General features: G+C 36.6%; 1 protein-coding gene across 2 annotated transcripts; it reads left to right on the top strand.

The window, feature by feature from the left end:
• The first annotated feature begins 4,056 nt into the window (after window positions 1–4,056).
• Window positions 4,057–18,410, top strand: LOC115213135 (BTB/POZ domain-containing protein KCTD6). Of its 2 annotated transcripts, XM_029782067.2 has the most exons (4): window positions 4,057–4,679; window positions 6,916–7,009; window positions 10,793–10,863; window positions 16,993–18,410. In XM_029782067.2, exon 4 carries the CDS (start codon window positions 17,031–17,033, stop codon window positions 17,751–17,753), a length of 723 nt encoding a protein of 240 aa, XP_029637927.1. In that variant the 5' UTR covers window positions 4,057–4,679; window positions 6,916–7,009; window positions 10,793–10,863; window positions 16,993–17,030; the 3' UTR covers window positions 17,754–18,410. The 2 variants fall into 2 exon arrangements, with proteins under 2 accessions (XP_029637927.1, XP_029637926.1); XM_029782066.2 differs by lacking the exon at window positions 6,916–7,009.
• The last annotated feature ends 3,747 nt before the right edge of the window (window positions 18,411–22,157 follow it).

The raw sequence follows: 22,157 nt of genomic DNA, 5'->3' as shown, positions 1-22,157 counted from the left end.
TGCTTCGACTTTGGAGGAGAGAGGTCAGATATCATTAGAATTGATATAATGACCTCAGAATTCCAGAGAGGTCTGTCCCAAAACACAATTATTATTGGGTTGATTCCCACATTGTAGGTGTGAAGATGCTGAAAAAGTTGAGATAAGTGTTGGAGGTGATTTTCACACATGTCGTTAGCTATGAGCAAATCATCAACATAAGCAAACACAAAGTCAAGTCCACAGACAACTTTGTCGATAAACCTCTGGAATGTGCTTGTTGCATCCACAAACTGAAGTTCATAAACAGGAACTCCAAACTTCCAAAGAGGATGGTAATGGCAGTTTTGGGAATGTTGTCAGGTTCATTGGAATTTGATGATAAGCTCAGATGACGTCAACCTTGGAAAAAAATAGTACAACCATGCAAGTTTGATGAAAGATCTTGGAGATTCCTTATAGGATAGCGATCAGGAACAGTGATTGCATTCAAATGTTTGTAATCCCCCACTGGGCGAAAATCTGAATCTCCTTTCTGTGCCAAATGTAGAGGAGATGTCCAAGGGCTGGTGGAGGGGTGAATAAGGCTGAGTTGAAGTATATGCTCAAACTCAGATTGAGCCTTCTTGAGGCAGTCAGCGGCGAGTTGCTGTGGACATAAAAAAATGGGTGGCCCAGAATTAGTGATATAATGGCAAGTCAAGTATGTGACTTTGATTGATTTGAAAGTCAGATCCACCAGTTCTGGAAAGAAGCCAAAAGGGAGTGGAAGTGGTCATCAGCAGGGGCAACAAAAAAATGACGGGCTGAAAACAGCATTAGTAGTAACCCGAGCAGGCGTAAACAAAGACGTAGAATTGCCCACAAGTCTCTGTCGCTTGACATCTACTAATGAGTGAAAGTGGTTTAAGAAGTCTGCACCCAGAATGCGGTATGGTAGATCTGCTATAACAAAATCCCACCTAAAATCCCTTTGAAGGTTGAGATCTAGGTGTAAGGAAACTTGACCATAAGTTTTTATCAGGGATAGATTCACTGCATGCAGGTTAATGGCAGATTGCTTCGGCTTGTCTGAAGTAAGACACAAAGACCAAATTTTAACAGCTGGAACGATTTGTTAGACACACGATCCTTAACAAAGAATGCACGATGAGATGAAAAATTGCAGGAAGAATCTGATGTGCTCGAATCTTCCGTAACTAATTTCCTGACAACTTGAACAAACAGGGCTGGATGAAACGATGGACTTGTGTCCCATTCTCGGTGTCCATCTTCATGGCAGCGCATGGCTTGTGATATCTCCATTCACATGAGGTACATTACCTCTGGAGAATAACATGTGTGGTCAGAGTGGGTTAGAGTCCGCTGTAGCTGCCTACTTCGTAGTGTCTCTCAGTGTAAGCAAGCTAGAGAAGACTAAGAGAGTTTGAATATCTTTTGCACCTGCTTCAGTAGTCATTGTCGAGGAGAGCCTTGTTGTGGTGCCATGCATGGCAAACAGTTGTACACGAGATCTCATTCTTGTTTCGGACAAGATAACGGCTGCCAGCTAGATCTCGTACAAAATGATGCTGGCTACTTGTGCCACGCTACAAACTGAAAGGCAGCCGGTCCTTAACGTGGCTGTTTAGTATACTAGAAATAGCAGTTATTAAACATACAAAACAGCCACTATTCTGATCCCCTAATATGCTGCAAAGGAGAAAGAAGTCCTTTGCAGTATATTAGGAAGCAAAATTAGTTGATAGCACCTGAAAGCAAAACGAGAAAAAAAAATAACTCCAAAGTGGGTGGGGAGGGAATTTCCAAGGAGCAAGTTGACAGGGAACCTGGAGCCCACCAAAACTGTTCCCAATTGGGCCCCATTCCTACTAAGGCCAGCCCTTCCAATATTCATCTTTGGGCATATGCAAGTGGTTGAATCGAAAAACTTATATGTTTACTCATGTATTTTACTACACTTGTAAGAACAAATGCTGCTTAGATAGGAAGAAGTCTAGGGAAGACTACTTCCCCCCGACAACCACCCTTTTTTCAAAATTTTTTTTTTTTGACACAAACCCCACTTTTGGCTGCGGGGAGTACGAATCTGAAAACAATTGGCAAAAATCAGCATTTTTAAATTACCCCCACCCTCACTCCCATTTCCCTAATTTTTTACTTCTTTCAGAATTTTGTTTTTCAAAATATGGGGAAAAATACGGAGGTTATGATTCTGAAAAAAATTTCCAAAAATTTTAGCCAAATTTCTTTTAAAGAATTTTTTTCATCTAAATATGCAGAAAAATACGGACATTATGATTCAGACAAAAATTTCAAAATATTTCTGTAGTCAAGGTTAGGGTTAGGGTTGGATCTTTTCTTTTTGATGGACGGAAAAAGAAAAGATCCTTCGGGTTTTAGGGTTAGGGTTAGTGTTGGGGAAAATGTCAAAATTAAAGAATTTTGAGGGAGGGGGGAATTTAACAATGTCGGTTGTTAGCAAATTTCCGGAAAAGATTTTAAAAATAAACAAATTTGGGAGAAAAGGGGTGGGGGGAAAGGCGGAAGTCCATCTCCATACATGCTTGGGTAAATGTTACCTTATGCCAATGTAAGAAATTGCTAAAGAAATAAGTATTGACAAGAAAAACATAGGAAGAAGGAAATTGATGATGCTAACCATATCACCACAGCAATTCCAACAACGCGAAGACTCAATTCGATATTTTGCGATGGCAGGATCAACCCAATTGTTATTTTCCACAAATTTAGTCACTAAATTTTATTTATAGTTCTATTTTCATTCCATTTTAATTCCCCAGAAACAAAGAAAATACAAGTTGTATTTCGATTTTAAGGGCCTTGTTTTTTTTCAATGAATTTCCCTCAAGCATTTAAAATTCTATGTAATCGCATTATCAACTAAAAAAAGAAGAAGAAGAAATGATAAGTCAAGTCCCGACAATGTTAACAGCATCACAATCTATAAATATCGAACTCTTTCCAGAAAAGAGTGCACTGCAAAGGTCAAATGACATTTGATTGCCGCAACGGGGAAAATATGTTTAGATATATGAGAAAAGGGAAAGGAAAATGTGATGTTCATTGCAGCCCGATGGCATTGGAGGTGTAGACGAAGTGATGTGACTTTGAAATAAACGTTTTTATTGTTTGAGGTTCTGACAGGTCAATAAATTTAACTTTTCCAATGTCAGGTAAATAATCTTCATATATAAAAGTGAGGTTGTGTGCTGTCTGTCTCCTACGATTTAGATTCCTAACTACTCCCACATTTTGCGGTGCAGTTTAACCCAAACCGGCTATCTTATTATAGTCGTGATTCATATCGAGCCCTTCTGGGTATTAGCGCGCGTCTACGATGAGTCTACGATTTAAAAATAATTTACCATCATTTTTTTCCATTTTAATGCATTTTTTCGCTATTATATAAGGGAAGTAACTCTCTAAAAATGTCTACGATGAGTCAACGATTAAAAAAAAAATTTACCATCATTTTTTTCGATTTTTAATGCATTTTTTTGCTATTTTTTGGCTATAACTCTCTAAAAATGCTTATATAGTTATTTCCCTTACAAACCCGAGCAACGCCGGGCGATACTGCTAGTATGAGAAAAGGGAAAATGTGATATTCATTGCAGTCTGATGGTATTGGAGGTGTAGACGAAGTGATGTGACTTTGAATTAAACGTTTTTTATTGTTTGAAGTTCTGACAGGTCAATAAATTTAACTTTTTCCAATGTCAGGTAAGTAATTTAGGAATAATTAAAAAAAAAAGCAACAGATGTTGTATTAACGATGGCCAACAGAAAAGAGAGTCTGGGATTGAATGAGAGAAAGAAAGAAAAAGAAAAGAGAGAGATAGCGAGAGAGAGAGAGAGAGAGAGAGAGAAAGAGAGAGAGAGAGAGAGAGAGAGAGAGAGAGAGAAAGAAAGAGAGAGAGTGAGAGATAGAGAAAGAGAAAAGAAAGAGAGAGAGTGAGAGATAGAGAGAGAGAAAGAAAGAGAGAGAGAGAGTGATAGATATATACAGAGAGAGAGGGGAGTGTGTGTGTGTGTGTTTGGTGCCAGACCGGTGTTATGTTGCGCATGCGTCATCATCCCTATCTTTTCATGGCAGCCGTGCGATCTCCAGATCTCTTAAGAAAGGCACGGCTGCCTTCGCTGGAGTCAGGCATTTTGGACATTTAAAGACATACACACACACATATCACATATATATACATACATATATATATATAGCCATACTGGTTCACTGTAGCAAAATCTCCTCTTTCCTCCAACCGATCACCAAACCAGTCTTCCTCTTTCTCTCCTTCCACGTAAACAAATCCAGTCGGATGGATGGATGCTTGGATTGTGTAAAAAAAATGCTCCAAGCATCTCCGACGGCTGCTCCTCCACTCCTCAGCTGTATTTATCTCGGCATTCAACCTTCCTCATTCTTCCCCAACCACCAATATTCTTTCATTTCCACACTAATATACTAATATCTTAAGCTCTGCCAACTAACCCCCATAATATTTTCTCTCTTTCCCCCATCCACCACACAAACTCCAAACCTATCAAACATTAAAACCACCTCACCTATTCTTCTTCCCCGATCGATTTCCAAACACTCCAAAACACAAACAAACATTTCAAATTATATTTATTCAAAACCACTGTTGCTAGATATTTCTTTTAAACAGGAATGACTGGTAAGTTACCATTGGTATATCCATCTATCTATCTATTTATCTATCTATCTATCTATCTATCTATCTATCTATCTATCTATCTATCTATCTATCTATCTATCTATCTATCTCTCATATCTATATCTATCTCCCTATCTATCTATCGATCTATCTATCTATCTATCTATCTATCTCTGTCTATCTATCTTTCTATCTATTTATCTATATCTATCTATCTCTGTCTATTTATCTATCTATATCTATCTATCTATCTATCTATCTATATATATATATATATATGTCTATCTATCTATCTATGTATGTTTGTATCTATCTATGTATGTATCTATCTATGTATGTATGTATCTATCTATGTATCTATCTATGTATGTATGTATCTATATATATCTATATCTATCTATCTATGTATGTATCTATCTATATATGTATGTTTGTATCTATATATATATATCTATATCTATCTATCTATCTATCTATCTATCTTATCTATATATGTATGTATGTATCTATATATATATATATATATATATGTATGTATGTATGTATGTATGTATGTGTGTGTGTGTGTGTGTGTGTGTGTGTGTGTGTGTGTAAAATTTTCCGTACAGTTTGTTTTCTTGGCTGACATATCTTCTTTGTAATAAGATCTAACAATCATCTCTTTTTGTAAACTCATCACTAATATTCCAAAGGGTTACATGTTATGTTCATCTATCACCAGAAGTATTATTACAAGCACTACTTGGTCGGTCTTGATAAGATTTAGTTATATAAATTCACAATTAATGCATTCATGATCGTTAAATCAGTGCAGTTCTTTCTTATATTTTGCAATACAATCTTAATTGGTTCCAGGATGGAATTTAATCAGTATTCCTGAAATTGCTTGCTTTAACTCTGCTTATTTTGAAAAAGAATAAAGTAAAAGGTTAACAGAAAAATCCCCAAAACCACCAGCTTTTTCATGCCTTTGAAAATGTGAACTCCCAGATTGTGAATCCCAGTTGGTGAGGAAGACTTATTTATTTGAGGTGCATCTATAGATTTTTATTGAGGTTTTTTCTACTACAATCTTTTAACGTATTAACAACTTGTCCAGTTTGCTGCCTCTTTCATTTTTATAAGATAGATAGATAGACAGACAGAATATAGATAGATAAATAGATAGGCAGATATATAGATAGATAGATAGATATAGATAGATAAGATAAATAGATAGATAGATAGATAGGTAGATAGATAGATAGATAGATCATATCTTTCCCACTTTTAGCCAGATCGTTAATTCCACCACCTCAAGGTGTTTTTGCTCTTGTGAAGTTCACTGACGATAAGCAACGTTTTTGTATGTCTTCTAAATTACAATAAGGTTATAACATTTCTAATTATTTATTTATAGTCTGCTGTGTGTTTGTCTATTTAATTGATCTGGGGTACACTAATTAATTAACTACATTTTAACCTCCTGATTTCCATAATGCTTATCGAAGCATTCAGCTGTCGGGCAACCAGTAGAAAGGTGATTTAGGTGATTTATTTAAAGAGGATTATATCACAGAATCTGCTCCCCCCCCCCCCCACCAACGGTAGATCCTGCTTCAGTTTCCAAGACAGTAATCGCTTTAATTTGTTTACTGAAATATACTGGATCTCCGCTTATTATTTTTAAGGAGACCGATTTGTCTTTTTATCACAAATATCATAAGAGATCCTCCTTCCCCATATAAGCATATTACCATTGTCTTCAGAAAAAGACACACACACACAAATTATATTTGTAAAACATCGGTATAGCATTAAATAACATAAAAGAAACTAATTTGCTCTTGATCTTATATAACCGTTTTGCTCTTGCCTCAATTTAACGCTTGATTTTAATTATTTCATGCCTAGAAATTTAGAAAAAGATGAACATTCTTTGTCGTATCTGATCTATCTTGCGTGATGGCTGGGTCTTGCCCCTCTTTTGCAGATATACACACAATTGATGTAGTAACAAACCTGTCTGGCTTATCCTTCTTCAATTAGCAAGATGGCTCAGTGTTCATATAATTAACATTACTTGCTAAAATCCATAACATTTACGAAAGATTATTTATTTTCATAATTTTCCACGGCTCTGGTATATGTATTTTTTTCTTTACTCTTTCCCCAAAGGGTGTATCTGTTTTTTTTTTACAAATAGAGGATGTATCTAGATTAACTTTATTACGATAAATATTTTATTAATTTACAGGTCGACCTATTGCATGTCAGGACTATAATCTTCTCCACTACAAACTATCCTACGGCTTGTGGCAGAACTGCAAACTGTTCAAACGTTTCGATAGGTAAGAAAAATAGTTGTAGATATATATATATATTCTAAAGCGAACTGAATATGGTCTTTCAGCCTGCTTGCAATAGCAGTCAAATCTCCCTTAAATCGCGCCAGGACACATTGGATAATCTAGTCTTAGATAACACATCCGAAATAAAAAAAAAATGAGGTGGTTACGGCTGAAATCCTTTTGATCATAATTTTGTCACCAGGACCGATTTTACAGGCAGGTTTTTTTTTAAATCACCGGGAGCTAAAAATAACTTGCTATGTTTATTATATGTATTGTCTATCATTGGGCTTATTTGGGCGGAGCCCTTTTACGCATGGTCATTCATACGTAATACATATACAGAATATTTACTATTATTGACTTCTTACAAACGAAATGACTTCTGATTTATAAGCAACTAGCAGTATCGCCCGGCGTTGCTCGGGTTTGTAAGGGAAATAACTATAAAGCATTTTTAGAGAGTTATAGCCAAAAAATACATTAAAAATGGAAAAAAATGATGGTAAATTTTTTTTAAAAGTCGTTGACTCATCGTAGACATTTTTAGAGAGTTACTTCCCTTATATAATAGCGAAAAAATGCATTAAAATGGAAAAAAATGATGGTAAATTAATTTTAAAATCGTAGACTCATCGTAGACGCGCGCTAATACCCAGAAGGGCTCGATATGAATCACGACTATAAGATACCCGGTTTTGGTTACACTGCACCGCAAAATGTGGGAGTAGTTAGGAATCTAAATCGTAGGAGACAGACAGCACACAACCTTACTTTTATATATAAAGATAGCATTTTGAGATATACATTTCTAAATAATTAGAGAGTTGCAACTAAACTGTGAATTCAACATTATTATTAAAGTGTACGGGAGGTGGAGAACTGATCTAGAGGCATTAAAGTACCTAATTCAGTATTTAAATATTTGGAATTCACATCCTCTTGAGATAAACTATTTTTGTCTTGCCAGAGTTGGTAAAATACCAGTAATCTTTGTTTGTATTAGTGAATTGTTTGCTACAAAATTATTCTTTGTTCTTGGTCAAAACTCAATCATTTTATTACACTGTCCAACTGTTAAAAAAAAAAACCTGCTTAAAAGTTGTTTAATTCTCTTCCTTTTATATTAACATTACCTTGTAGAATATTTTGCTCATCCAAGACCACATTAGTCAATGTGTGCTTTGAAGGACATTTGGCTGCTATTTCTAGTAGATCGAACGATCATATAGAGGATTTCTCATTTTTCTCTGTTCAATGAAATAGATGAGATATTGTGGTGTTTATGGAAAAGATTGTCTAATGAGTCAAAAAAGCGACTGAACAAAATAGAAGTTCATAAAAGCTACTCCAATGTTTGAAATTATTTCTGTGTACAGTTTGATATTATTAGTTATTAAACCAACTGATCACTTTTTAAACTGTAACATTTAATCATCACCATTTAGCGTCCGCTTTCCATGCTGGTATGGGTTGGACGGTTCAACTGGGGTCTGTGAAGCCAGAAGGCTGCATCAGGCCCAGTCTGATCTGGCAGTGTTTCTACGGCTTGATGTCCTTCCTAACGCCAACCACTCCATAAGTGTAGTGGGTGCTTTTTACGTGCCACCCCCACAGGTGCCAGACGGAGCTGGCAAACGGCCACGAACGGATGGTGCTTTTACGTGCCAACAGAAAAAGGTGGGGTTTGCAGTCATGACCGCAATGGTGTTGCCATGGAGAATGGCCAGTGACACTTACTGCAGCAGCAATTCCACCTTGCAGGGCTCATTTCTTAGACAGGTCACCATTATCCCAATTTTGCTGTGGGGTCCAAGAACACCTGAGGTCTCAATGGCTACCTGCATAAACTCATGTCAGCCGGTCAGGTCCCTGTATTTATTGAATTTTCTGTCTTTTGTGTTACGATCAGTAACGCTTGGGTTTGCAGCTGATATGGCAAGGTTGGTGCCGGAGAATATGTTGCTGCATGCTGCATCCCAGGCTAAGGATCTGCCTCACTCAAATGAGAAGAGGGTTATTCTGTTGGGATACCTACCGACCACATGGTCAAGACCTATTGGTTCCAATTGAGATAGAAAGCCAGCTGTGTCGAGGCCCCTTCTAATTGTGTTATTCAGACTAACACAAATCAAGTGGACCCTTCTAAAGAACATGGATATGATCAAAATTCAGCCATGGCTTGTGTATCTATAGCCAGAGTTCTGACTTTCTATATATCATCATTGCCATTGTTTTCACCTCTACAAATCGTATATTTCATATAAGTTTTACAGTAGAAGTAAAACTGGAAAGATAAAATATTTGAATAGCAGTACACATACATTGTAAGTTCAAATCCACTGTGTTTTGTTGTTTGAGTAGAACACTGAGCCGTCATCTTGTTGCTTAGGAACATTCCTAGAATTCATGCCTATCTGAAAATAAAATAAGGAACTGTTCCATTGCTAACTCTTTCTTTTAAAGGTTGATCTAGTTTTGACTTAATTAGGATCCATGGCTGTTGAAAACTTAGTACCTTGGCAACACAGCACAGCACCAGTGGCTAAGGTATAAAGGTGGTGAATTTGTAGAGTGTTGAACAAAATACCTTGTGGTATTTAGTTACAAGGCAGCGAGCTGGCAGAAACATTAGCACGCTGGGCGAAATGCGTAGCCGTATTTCGTCTGCCGTTACGTTCTGAGTTCAAATTCCGCCGAGGTTGACTTTGCCTTTCATCCTTTCGGGGTCGATTAAATAAGTACCAGTTACGCACTGGGGTCGATATAATCGACTTAATCTGTTTGTCTTTGTTTGTCCTCTCTGTGTTTAGCCCCTTGTGGGTACTAAAAATATAGGTATTTAGTTACAAGCCTTTATGTTGTGATTTCAAGTCTTAAAGTCAGTATTGCCTTTCGTCCTTCTGGGGTTTATATAATTGGTTGCTGACTGATTATTTTGTAATAGGTTGTTGCGGAATGATGTTCACCTGTAGAGGTTTATAGGTGTTATGTTGTCTGAAAAAGGGATCACTCTCCAAAAAACTGCTAATGTTTATACTAGCAGTCCGGAATACAAACAACTCAGCCATTTCTGTAACCATTCTATTGTATCATCCCTGAGGAAATCTTGTTGCCATTTCTGTCAGAACATTGACACGTTGCTATAAATGTATCTACATTCATGTTCATTTTATTTTTTTTCCTGAAACTGCTGTGGGATGTAAGGCTTTTCGTCATTATATTACTTTGGTAAGATGTGTATATAGTTTAAATGAGGAGTGACCAGTATGAATGTTTCTTTGCATGTATGTGGGCCTTTTTGGGTTTAGAGAACAAAAGTAAATTGAGGTCAAGACATCCTTTTCAGAACATCTTTATATATAAAAGTGAAGTTGTCTGCTGTCTGTCTCCTACGATTTAGATTCCTAACTACTCCCACATTTTGCGGTGCAGTTTAACCAAAACCGGGTATCTTATAGTCGTGATTCATATCGATCCCTTCTGGGTATTAGCGCGCGTCTACGATGAGTCTACGATTAAAAAAAAAATTTACCATCGTTTTTCCTATTTTTTAATGCATTTTTTTGCTATTATATAAGGGAAGTAACTCTCTAAAAATTTATTATTAAATCTCAGAACGTAAAAAGCTACAGTAACACCCCCCTTTGTGGTTAGCCATATTGAGATGGCTATTATACTTTACATCTCTAAAAATGCTTATATAGTTATTTCCCTTACAAACCCGAGCAACGCTGGGCGATACTGTTAGTTTAATATATGATTCTTCTTTTATTATTTCAGCTTACTACTTTAGAAAGGCTACCTTTCTCTCAGGACTATAAGTCAAAAAATTGAATGTATCTACAGTCCAGGTAAGTTTGGATGGCATATTTACTTTGTGTGTGTGTGTGTGTACACAGGTGAGTGGACAAACGAAAGAAAAGGGCACTCAGTATATTTAGTAGGAGATACATGTATTATTTAATAGCAGTTTCATAAAGTTTATATATATATATGTTATGATTCCACAAGTGGAACCCCCCCCCCTATTTCTGAGATGTCAATGATGCAGTATTGTGCTTCCGGGATTCTGGAGGAATTCAGGTAGAATGGTTCCCACTGTCAATGATCTAAATGAAGTAGCAGCAAAGAAGATTTTCAGCAACATAGATATGACAGCTGCATATCATCAGGTGGAACTCCTACCCAAAGACTATAAACTGACAGTGTTTGAAGCAGGTGGGGAGACTGTCCTAGTTTAACCCTTTAGTATTTAAACCGGCCATATCCGGCCAAAATAGCTAATCTGTTTTATGTTCAAACTGACCAGATCCAGGCTCTCACACCTACCCTACAATGTTATTCTACATTAAGTAATTGCACCATCAAGATCTTGAAGATATGAGATAATGCATGATTAATTCAAATCAATGGGAATCAATAGGCATTATGTTTGATTGAATAATCTGAACACTAAAGGGTTAAACACCTCTCATTTGGTTGTTCTAACCTGACCTGAAGAGGTATCAAGCTCTACTAGATATGTCAGAACCAAGAACATTGAGAGAACTAAATCAAATAATAGGCATTTTTGCATATTATGCAAAATGGATACCTAAGTGCTCCAGACTCACCATTCCACTTAAGAGCCAGAGGCCAGAGAGAATGTCAACAAAGCAGGACTGCCAGAAGAAGCAAAAACAGCAATTGCATCTCTAAAGACTGCATTGGTAAATGTCATACTTGCAGTTCCACAACCAGAATACCACTTAACATTGAAACAGATGCTTCCGACCTAGGCTTTTATGGGTCAATTAATACAGGCATTGAGACCTTGGGAGCACCTCTCCATCGACTTTGTTGGTCCCCTTCCATCAACCACGCAATACCACTACTTATTGGTAATAGTCAACGAGTACTCAAGGTACCCACTCGCATACCCATGCATAGACAAGAGTACTGAAACAGTAATTTCCATACCTGCTCAACCTCTTTTAAAAGTTGGCATTTTTCCTGTTGAATTTTATCCCTAATTTTGTGGTCATAGAACCTAGCTGTTCTTTCTAGTATGTTGAATCCCATGAGTGGATTCCTCGTGTGTTTAAATGTACACTGTATTTTATGACTAATACATAGTCTTTGGACTAAATTTTTACACGTTATACCACTGGAAATGAAAATTTCTATTAATTTCCATTTCCCTTTGATATGATTATTTATACATATATATATATATACATTAATAATTTATGCATCTCGAAATAAACCGATAGAAATCTCTAAAAAATTCGTTATTACCGTATTGGTCCAATTTCGGGGTTAATTCATAAGAAATTTTCCCCTCTTCAGTGGCAAATACGCGAGATATAAATGAAATACTTACTCTTACCCAAGGAAAAAGCAAGCACTAAGTCTTAGTGCTTGGACCAATACGGTAATAACGAATTTTTTAGAGATTTCTATCGGTTTATTTTGAGACGCATAAATTATTAATGGTTATTGACAATTTTTTCTTCTGCCCTTATCTTGTAAATTATGTATAAATTTTACCTTTAAAGGCATTTTTGATATGCTGGCCATTCATAAAATTTTTTTCCCGAAAATAAATTTTATCCTATATTAATTATATATATATATATTTATATATATATATGCATGGAGGGTTGTCGCCTGAGTGGTGCAAAGGCATCATCCACAAAGAGCAGTAGGGAATCTCCAACAAATAGTGGATGAAGTAACAAGCTGTTACAGCACATGTCCCCATATTACTACAAATGTAGCAGTGTTCATACTCGACAGAGTGTTAGTGCCTTGAAAGAAAGGTTGGACCTAAGAAGCATCAGTTGTGGTGTGCAAGAGAGATGACTGTACTGGTATGGTCATGTGGCGAGAATGGATGTGGATAGCTGTGTGAAAAAGTGCCACACCCTTGCAGTTGAGGGAACCTGTGGAAGAGGTAGACCCAAGAAGTCCTGGGATGAAGTGGTGAAGCATGACCTTCAAACACTGGGCCTCACTGAGGCAATGACTATCAACCAGGACCTCTGGAAATATGCTGTGCTTCAGAAGACTCGGCAAGTGCAAATGAGACTATAACCTTGTGGCCTATGCCAGGGGTGTAACCAGTCCACTTATGCATGCTTTTCCTTCATTGGACACTAAACTCTGCTTGCAAAGACCTGTTGAGGCAAGTGAAATCGAAATCAAATTCGATGTCTGGCATCCGTGCTAGTGGAGCGCTAAGAGTACTATACAAGTGAGATCGTGGCCAGAGCAACAAACTGGCCTCCGTGCTGATGGCACGTTAAAAACACCATTCAAGCGTGGTTGTTACCTGCGTCGCCTTAATAGCACTTGTGCTGGTGGCACGTGAAAAAACATTCAAGCGAGGTCGTTGCCAGTGCCACCAGACTGGCTCCTGTGTAGGTGGCACATAAAAAGCACCATTTGAGCGTGACTGTTGCCAGTACCACCTGACTGGCCCTCGTGCCGGTGGCACGTAAAAGCACCCCCTACACTCTTGGAGTGGTTGGTGTTAGGAAGGGCATCCAGCTGTAGAAACTCTGCCAGATCAGATTAGAGCCTGGTGCAGCCATCTGGTTTGCCAGACCTCAGTCAAATCGTCCAACCCATGGTAGCATGGAAAGCGGATATTAAACGATGATGATGATGATGATGTTATATATTAGATGGAAACCACTATGTGGACACCCTTATGCTAGAAATAGATCCACTATGGTCTTACCACTCGCAGTTGGAGGATCATGGTTTTGATTCCTAGACTGAGCGTTGTGTGTGTTTATAGAGTGAAAGCACCTAAAGCTCCACGACTCTGGCAGGGGATGGTGGTGATCCCTGTTGTACTCTTTTGCCCCAACTTTCTTTAACTCTTTCTTCCTGTTTCTTGAGTAACGCTGTGATGGACTGGCATCCTGTCCAGCTGAGGGGAATACATACGCCATAGAAACCGGGAAACTGAGCCCATGAGCCTGGCTAGGCTTGAAAAGGGCGCATAAATAAAAAAATAAAAATATATATTTATGTATGTATATATGTATGTTTATATATATCTATATATGTATATCTATATTTGTATGTTTATATATATATATATGTATGTATATATATCTATATATGTATATCTATATTTGTATGTTATATATATATATAATATATATATATATATATGTATGTATATATCTATATATGTATATATATCTATATTTGTATGTTTATATATATATATATATATATATATTTGTATGTATTTATATGTTTATATATATGTATATATATATATCTATATATGTATATATATATATATCTATATATGTATAACTATATTTGTATGTTTATATATATCTATATATGTATGTATATATATATATATCTATATTTGTATGCTTATATATATATATATATCTATATATGTATGTATATATATCTATATATGTATATCTATATTTGTATGTATATATATCTATATATGTATATCTATATTTGTATGTATTTATATGTTTATATATGTATGTATGCATATATATGTTTATATATATGTATATATATCTATCAAAATTAGCAACAAGGATATCCAGAGGGCCTTCAGAGACAATAACCTTGTTATTAACATTTCTAGGGGGATTGTTGGTATTAGCTAAATTAATGTTAGTATTAGTAATTGGATTCTTATTTAACAGACTAGTATTATGTGAGGAGATAATTTGGAGAGATTTTTTGTGTTGGAAAAACCAATCCTAACCATGTGTGAGTTGATAATAGAGTAATAATAGAGTAATAGCTTGAATTCTTTGGAAAATTCTTAATAATAGCTTCCCGAAACTGGAAAGGAAGATTAGATTTAATTTGTCTCCCATAAGGAATAATCAACCAAATAGTTTTGCTATTGCCTTATTTTTAGTGTAACTATCTTTAAAAGACATTGAGTTGCCTTTAGAATGAAAAAAATGGGTTTAAATAATGGTTATCTCCCTTACGTTGTAAAAAATCTTCCTCTCTTTGGCGTTGGTGGCACATAAATTAAAATTGATATCATTTATATCCTTACAACTAGATTTCATGTCTCCATTACTAAAGGTAGAATAAGATTGAATGGAATTAATATAGGTAACTTTATCTGCTTTAAGTAAGGCAGAGTTATAAAATTCAGCCTTGTCGTTGAAAATATCAACATTAGCAGATAACTTAGACAACCTAAATGAAATATTCTTAACTAAGTTCTTAGTGATTGCTCTAGAATGATTACTGAATTTGCTAATATACTTAAGATTGGTCGATGGTTTGCGGTATGGGAATTATGAATTATAGTGTAAGTTAACTATAATATCTAAAAAGTTGGCTTTCGTTACATCATCATCAAAAACAATGCTTAAGCCCATTCTATGGAAAAACTTAACTAAACTATTCTTAACCTTTTGTACTGTTTGGTCAGAAACATTTTGAAGGGAGAAAAAACAATCATCATGATGTAGACCTCCATTGATGTTTGGGATCTGGTCTGCCATTTCATGAAGTATATATATACCAACCAAATCAGCTATTTGTGCTGAATTAGAACTTCCCATTGTAACATCAAAACCATCGGGTGTGTCTTTGCAGACCCACAGCTTGTCAAATTTTATGATAGATTTTCTGGCGGCGAACACGACATTAATCACCAGCTTTGTTATGAGCTAGCCAGAGTGCCTTATTATGTACTATTGGCTTGATGGAGGAATAGAAACTATACATATATACCAATGGCATGTAAAAAGCACCTTTGAAGAGTTGGACCTTGAGGGTAATGTGGCTGTTGCTGGTGTTGCAGACCAGCAGCCGTCCCAGTGGCACATAATTTTGAGCACTGGGCCCCATGGTGGCAATGACAAGTAATGGAGGCCTTTGGCAATATGCCATGCACGAGAGGGAAGATCCATTAAGCCAAGTGAAATCATAGTCATGGCAGATATTGATGTCACGCATCTGGCACCTGTACTCGTGGAATGTAAAAGCACCCATTACACTCTCGTAGTGGTTAGGCATTAAGAAGAACATCCAGCCATAGAAATCATGCAAAATCAGACTGGAATCTGGTGCAGCCACTCAGCCTACCAGCCCTGATTAAACCATCCAACCCATGCCAGCATGGACAATGGACGTTAAATGATGAAGATATCTCAAAAGTTGACAGTCTATGTCTATCTGCTTTGTCCAATGTATTGAGTTTTATATCACATGTAAAAAATACTCTTATATTATGATATATATATATATATATATATATATATATATATAGATAGATAGATAAATGAAAGAATGGAGTCAAACGAAGATTTTAATAAAATTCCTTTACTCTCAACACATGTTTCGAAGACTGCATACTCTTAATTCCGAAGGAATAAAGGGTGCATTATGCCGTCTTCTCATCAGGAAAGACAAGGAACCTCTACCCAGGTATCGATTAACCGAATTATCAATACTAATATAATTCATTCACATACTTATATATATATATATATATATATATATATATATATATATATATCTTCTGTGCTATTTGATAATTCTGACTTCAAATCTTACCTTGCTTTTCTTCAAATGTTGATAGAATAAGTAGCACTAAAATTAGTGGCATATTAATTTTTTTAATTTAGAGATTTTAATTGTATTTTTTTTTTATACTGTGCAGCTAGGAAGGGTTTTTTTTTTTTTTTTTTTAGTCCGACAGCACAGTTTGGAAGCATTATATAAAATTTGGCCAGTTTTATATTTTATATTCATTTCATTAATAGACAACTATTGAAGTTGCTATCTCTTTCTCACATTGATTAAAGCATTTCCTCTAAAGAAAATAATTATTTGGTGCAAGTTCTGTTATTTATTTGAATGACTCTATTGACCTTTTGATATTTATATTTATTGAATTTTCTGTATGATATGCTATGTTATCCATTAATTTGTTACATTTGTCTAAAATGCTATTTAATCTGCTTATTCTCTTATAGTGCCCGGCCTGGTGTGAGTAGCTGCAGATGTAGTTGGTATGGCCGAGGATATTGTCAACTTGAATGTTGGTGGCACACATTACTCCACAACGCGCTCGACGCTTTGTCGATATGCCGATTCCATGCTTGGGACAATGTTCAGCGGGTCATACCCAACAACAATTGACAAAAGTGGATTTTATTTCATTGATAGGGATGGATTCATGTTCCGTTATATCTTGAATTTTCTTCGGTCTAAGAAGCTTTCCCTTCCAATGGACTTCAAGGAGTACGACTTGCTGCTGACTGAGGCAGATTTCTATCAAATCAAACCTTTAATTCAAGACTTGTGTAAATTACGAGATGACCTTGCTGACAAAAGTGGTGGCGTCTTTCTTGAAATAATTGAAGTACGAACTGGATCTACAGCAACTATGCCCACAAATAATTCTCGGGTCAAAACTATTCTGTCTGGGCGTAAAGATATGATTGTCTCCCTGCCGTCACATCTCATTGGCATGGAAGCCTTGGAGAAACTACAGACTAAAAATGGATTGGAATTTGCTGAGATTGAGCTTAACGGGAGCAATATTCGCCTGCGTCTTGGAGAATATCTGAAAAATTGTGGCTGGGAAATGGTGGACTCTCAACTATCTTCTTCGTCAGGCTATGATGCTAAAGCCTTAATGAGTAGTCTAATTATAGAGCAGAGCTATCGGGATCGGTGGTGTCTGTTCTCTCGACGAAAATCTCAGGCATTTTCACATACTTCATTGAACTGAAAGAGCTAAAAGAAAGAGTCCTTGAAATTTCTCCACTTTTATTTTACCCCTACTTACTTTATATATATATATATATATATTATATAAAGTATTTATATAATATATATACTCAAACTTGCAAACACACATGTAGATACACATATGTATTCACACACACACACACATACACACTTCTCTATAAAATCACATTTTGAATCTAAAATTATTTTATTTATTACAGCATGATGTGTTAGATGTGAGAGAACAGACCTACCACCAACCAGTGCATGACCAACAGTTGTTCATCTTATCAGCCATTCAAACGTTTCTTCTTCCTCATCTTTCAGCATCCAACCTGATGATTATATGCATTTCAGTTTGCGGGTTACACTAACTTTCTGTTGGGTTAGGGCTAAAATCGATTTTGGACAATATTTATTGCAACCTGCGATGATCTGCTTTGTGAGGTCTCCATCACAATCAAGACCACCTGTAGGAACAGGTGTGTCATCAGTTTTACTGAATTGACTTTTGCCTATGCAAACCAAACCATCACTAGCTTCCTTGAAGTCTGAAGATTGTTTTATTATCAATCGATACTACTAGAAGTAGTGATTGTCTAATTGGATAATAAACATGTTAGCTCTTGTTACATGGAGCATGAATATGTATTTCAAATGCCTCACTTTGTCTTTAAGCAAGATTCTCAACTCTACTTATTGTTGGTGTTTAGCCTAAGGTCAGCACTGGCTCAGCAGACCTATGATCAAGAGTGTTTCAGCACTGGCTCAGCAGACCTATGATCAAGAGTGTTTCAGCACTGGCTCAGCAGACCTATGATCAAGAGTGTTTCAGCACTGGCTCAGCTGACCTATGATCAAGAGTGTTTCAGCACTGGCTCAGCAGGCCTATGATCAAGAGTGTTTCAGCACTGGCTCAGCTGACCTATGATCAAGAGTGTTTCAGCACTGGCTCAGCAGGCCTATGATCAAGAGTGTTTCAGCACTGGCTCAGCAGGCCTATGATCAAAAGTGTTTCAGCACTGGCTCAGCAGGCCTATGATCAAGAGTGTTTCAGCACTGGCTCAGCAGACCTATGATCAAGAGTGTTTCAGCACTGGCTCAGCAGACCTATGATCAAGAGTGTTTCAGCAAAGACCAGCTTACCCTTCACTTGAGCAGTGCATATATAGGACTATATTATCTGGTACCCCTTCTTTTTTAATGATACTAGGGTGTAATATTTGGTGCTATTTTTAGCAGATTGTGAAACCATGTAGAAGTTTCCTCATTGGTTCATCAAGTCTACTTGTTTGCTTTGCAGCAAAATAGATACTAAGGTCAAGGAAGCTATCTGGTCGATGAATAATTGCCTTTTATCTATGTTCATAGAAAGAAGGATTATTGTTGTCTTGAGTACATAGACTGCCTTGAATGAGCAGACAGAATCAGACTAGTCGAATGAATACAAACAAGGCAGATTTATTGTATGCAGGTAGTGTACTGATTGACTGAGGCATAACCAGAGATATAACATTCTTCCATCTAGCTGAGAACCATGCTACAGCATTCAATGATGAATTTTATGGGATGCTGGATCTCAGCACGTTCTACTTTAATCCATCACCAAGTCTACTTCTGTATACCTGTACATTCTGGTAAAGGTAGCCAAGATGGACCTGGCCAGAGTGTGAGAGTTAATGTTCTTTTATTCTAGCAGGTCAGATGACTATGTAGAGGGCACCTTTGTTGATTTCTGCTGTTGTTTAGCCCAAGGTCAAGCCTGATCAAAGGTATTCCAGTTATGGACATCTTGAATTTTTGAATCTTTAGAACTACTCTACCCATTTGTTCTTCTTTCTTTCAGACAGTAAGGTGTGAGTTTAGGGCACTTGGCTGCTACTTCTCACATGTTGAGCAGCTATTTAGTCTCTCCGTTTAGCCCAAGGTCAGCCCTGATCAAAGGTATTCTAGTTATGGACATCTTGAATTTTTGAATCTTTAGAACTACTCTACCCATTTGTTCTTTCTTTCTTTCAGACAGTAAGGTGTGAGTTTAGGGCACTTGGCTGCTACTTCTCACATGTTGAGCAACCATTTAGTCTCTCTGTTTAGCCCAAGGTCAACCCTAATCAAAGGTATTCCAGTTATGGACATCTTGAATTTTTGAATCTTTAGAACTACTCTACCCATTTGTTCTTCTTCTTTCAGACAGTAGGTGTGAGTTTAGGGCACTTGGCTGCTACTTCTCACATGTTGAGCAACCATTTAGTCTCTCTGTTTAGCCCAAGGTCAGCCCTTATCAAAGGTATTCCAGTTATGGACAGCTTGAATTTTTGAATCTTTAGAACTACTCTACCCATTTGTTCTTCTTTCTTTCAGACAGTAAGGTGTGAGTTTAGGGCACTTGGCTGCTATTTCTCACATGTTGAGCAACCATTTAGTCTCTCTGTTTAGCCCAAGGTCAACCCTAATCAAAGGTATTCCAGTTATGGACAGCTTGAATTTTTGAATCTTTAGAACTACTCTACCCATTTGTTCTTCTTTCTTTCAGACAGTAAGGTGTGAGTTTAGGGCACTTGGCTGCTATTTCTCACATGTTGAGCAACCATTTAGTCTCTCTGTTTAGCCCAAGGTCAGCCCTTATCAAAGGTATTCCAGTTATGGACATCTTGAATTTTTGAATCTTTAGAACTACTCTACCCATTTGTTCTGCTTTCTTTCAGACAGTAAGGTGTGAGTTTAGGGCACTTGGCTGCTATTTCTCACATGTTGAGCAACCATTTAGTCTCTCTGTTTAGCCCAAGGTCAGCCCTTATCAAAGGTATTCCAGTTATGGACAGCTTGAATTTTTGAATCTTTAGAACTACTCTACCCATTTGTTCTGCTTTCTTTCAGACAGTAAGGTGTGAGTTTAGGGCACTTGGCTGCTATTTCTCACATGTTGAGCAACCATTTAGTCTCTCTGTTAGCCCAAGGTCAACCCTAATCAAAGGTATTCCAGTTATGGACAGCTTGAATTTTTGAATCTTTAGAACTACTCTACCCATTTGTTCTTCTTTCTTTCAGACAGTAAGGTGTGAGTTTAGGGCACTTGGCTGCTACTTCTCACATGTTGAGCAACTATTTAGTCTCTCTGTTTAGCCCAAGGTCAACCCTAATCAAAGGTATTCCAGTTATGGACATCTTGAATTTTTGAATCTTTAGAACTACTCTACCCATTTGTTCTTCTTTCTTTCAGACAGTAAGGTGTGAGTTTAGGGCACTTGGCTGCTATTTCTCACATGTTGAGCAACCATTTAGTCTCTCTCTGTCAGTTATGGTTTAAAATATCAGTGACTTTAAAAAGTTCCATCCCAGCTATGAAATCAATACTCTGTTTTTGACTCTTACAACTCCATCAGTCTCCTGGCACAGAAATATCTCGACCCAATAAGAAAAATATATTTGAGTCCAATGCGATCTCAAATATAACTTAGATATGTTTCGACCAAAGATTGGTCCAGGCCATGTCTAACTTAATAGCACAACCCGATAGGATTATTCGAATCCTGTTTAAGTCAAGTTTTGTTCAAGTAGTGAGTTCTTGTTGGGTGAGTTGTATCAAGTTTTGTTCAAGTAGTGAGTTCTTGTTGGGTGAGTTGTACCCAATTATGGGTGGCTTATCTGGTATTCTTTGAAGGAATCTATCCAGACTCCATTTAAAGTTGATGGGATCCTTTTCCTCTTTGATCTCCCTTGGGACAATGTTAAATAGGGCAGGGCCTGTTGAGGAAAAGAAATTATGTTGCAGTGTACATGTATGTTGTGATCTTGAATTGGGCAATACTCTTTCCTCCACCCCATGGACACATACATTTTGATAGTAAAAATCAATAATATATCTTATTTTAGTTTTTCAAGTATAATGCTGCCCACCAATTTTCACCCATGATTTTTATATTAAATTTCTCACATTATGCACAAGTAAATACAGTTGATTTGTGTGGAGATGAGATGTAGTTCCTCTTAACCCTTTAGCATTCAGATTATTCTGTCAAATGTAAAGCTTATGTATTCACACCATGTAAAATTAATCTTGCATCATTTCATGGCTTTGAGATTTCAATGATGTGATTGTTTATTTTTAAAATGGCACAATAAGATAGCTATGAACGACTATATCTGACTAGTTTGAACATAAAACAGATAGAATATTTTGGCCGGATATAGCCGGTTTAAACACTAAAGGGTTAAAGATAAATTATTTTGAAGTCATTATATATATATAATGTTTACGAAAATAAACAAAAGACGAAGGCAGGTGGTGTACAAACAAACAGATGTATTAGTATAGCGCTCAGGAATAGGAAAAGTCTTTTACGTTTCGAGCCTATGCTCTTCTACAGAAAGATACAAGAAAAAAACAAGGAGAGAAAAAAATTGT

The sequence above is a fragment of the Octopus sinensis genome, linkage group LG6 (genome assembly GCF_006345805.1).
Source record: "Octopus sinensis linkage group LG6, ASM634580v1, whole genome shotgun sequence".
NCBI classification, from domain to species: domain Eukaryota; kingdom Metazoa; phylum Mollusca; class Cephalopoda; order Octopoda; family Octopodidae; genus Octopus; species Octopus sinensis.
Note: the sequence above shows the minus strand (reverse complement) of the source record. Positions and strands in the feature narration are given on the sequence as shown.

Excerpts from the sequence above, each read along its gene's own strand:
- LOC115213135 (XM_029782066.2), top strand. The coding sequence starts at position 17,031 with ATGGCCGAGGATATTGTCAACTTGAATGTTGGTGGCACACATTACTCC.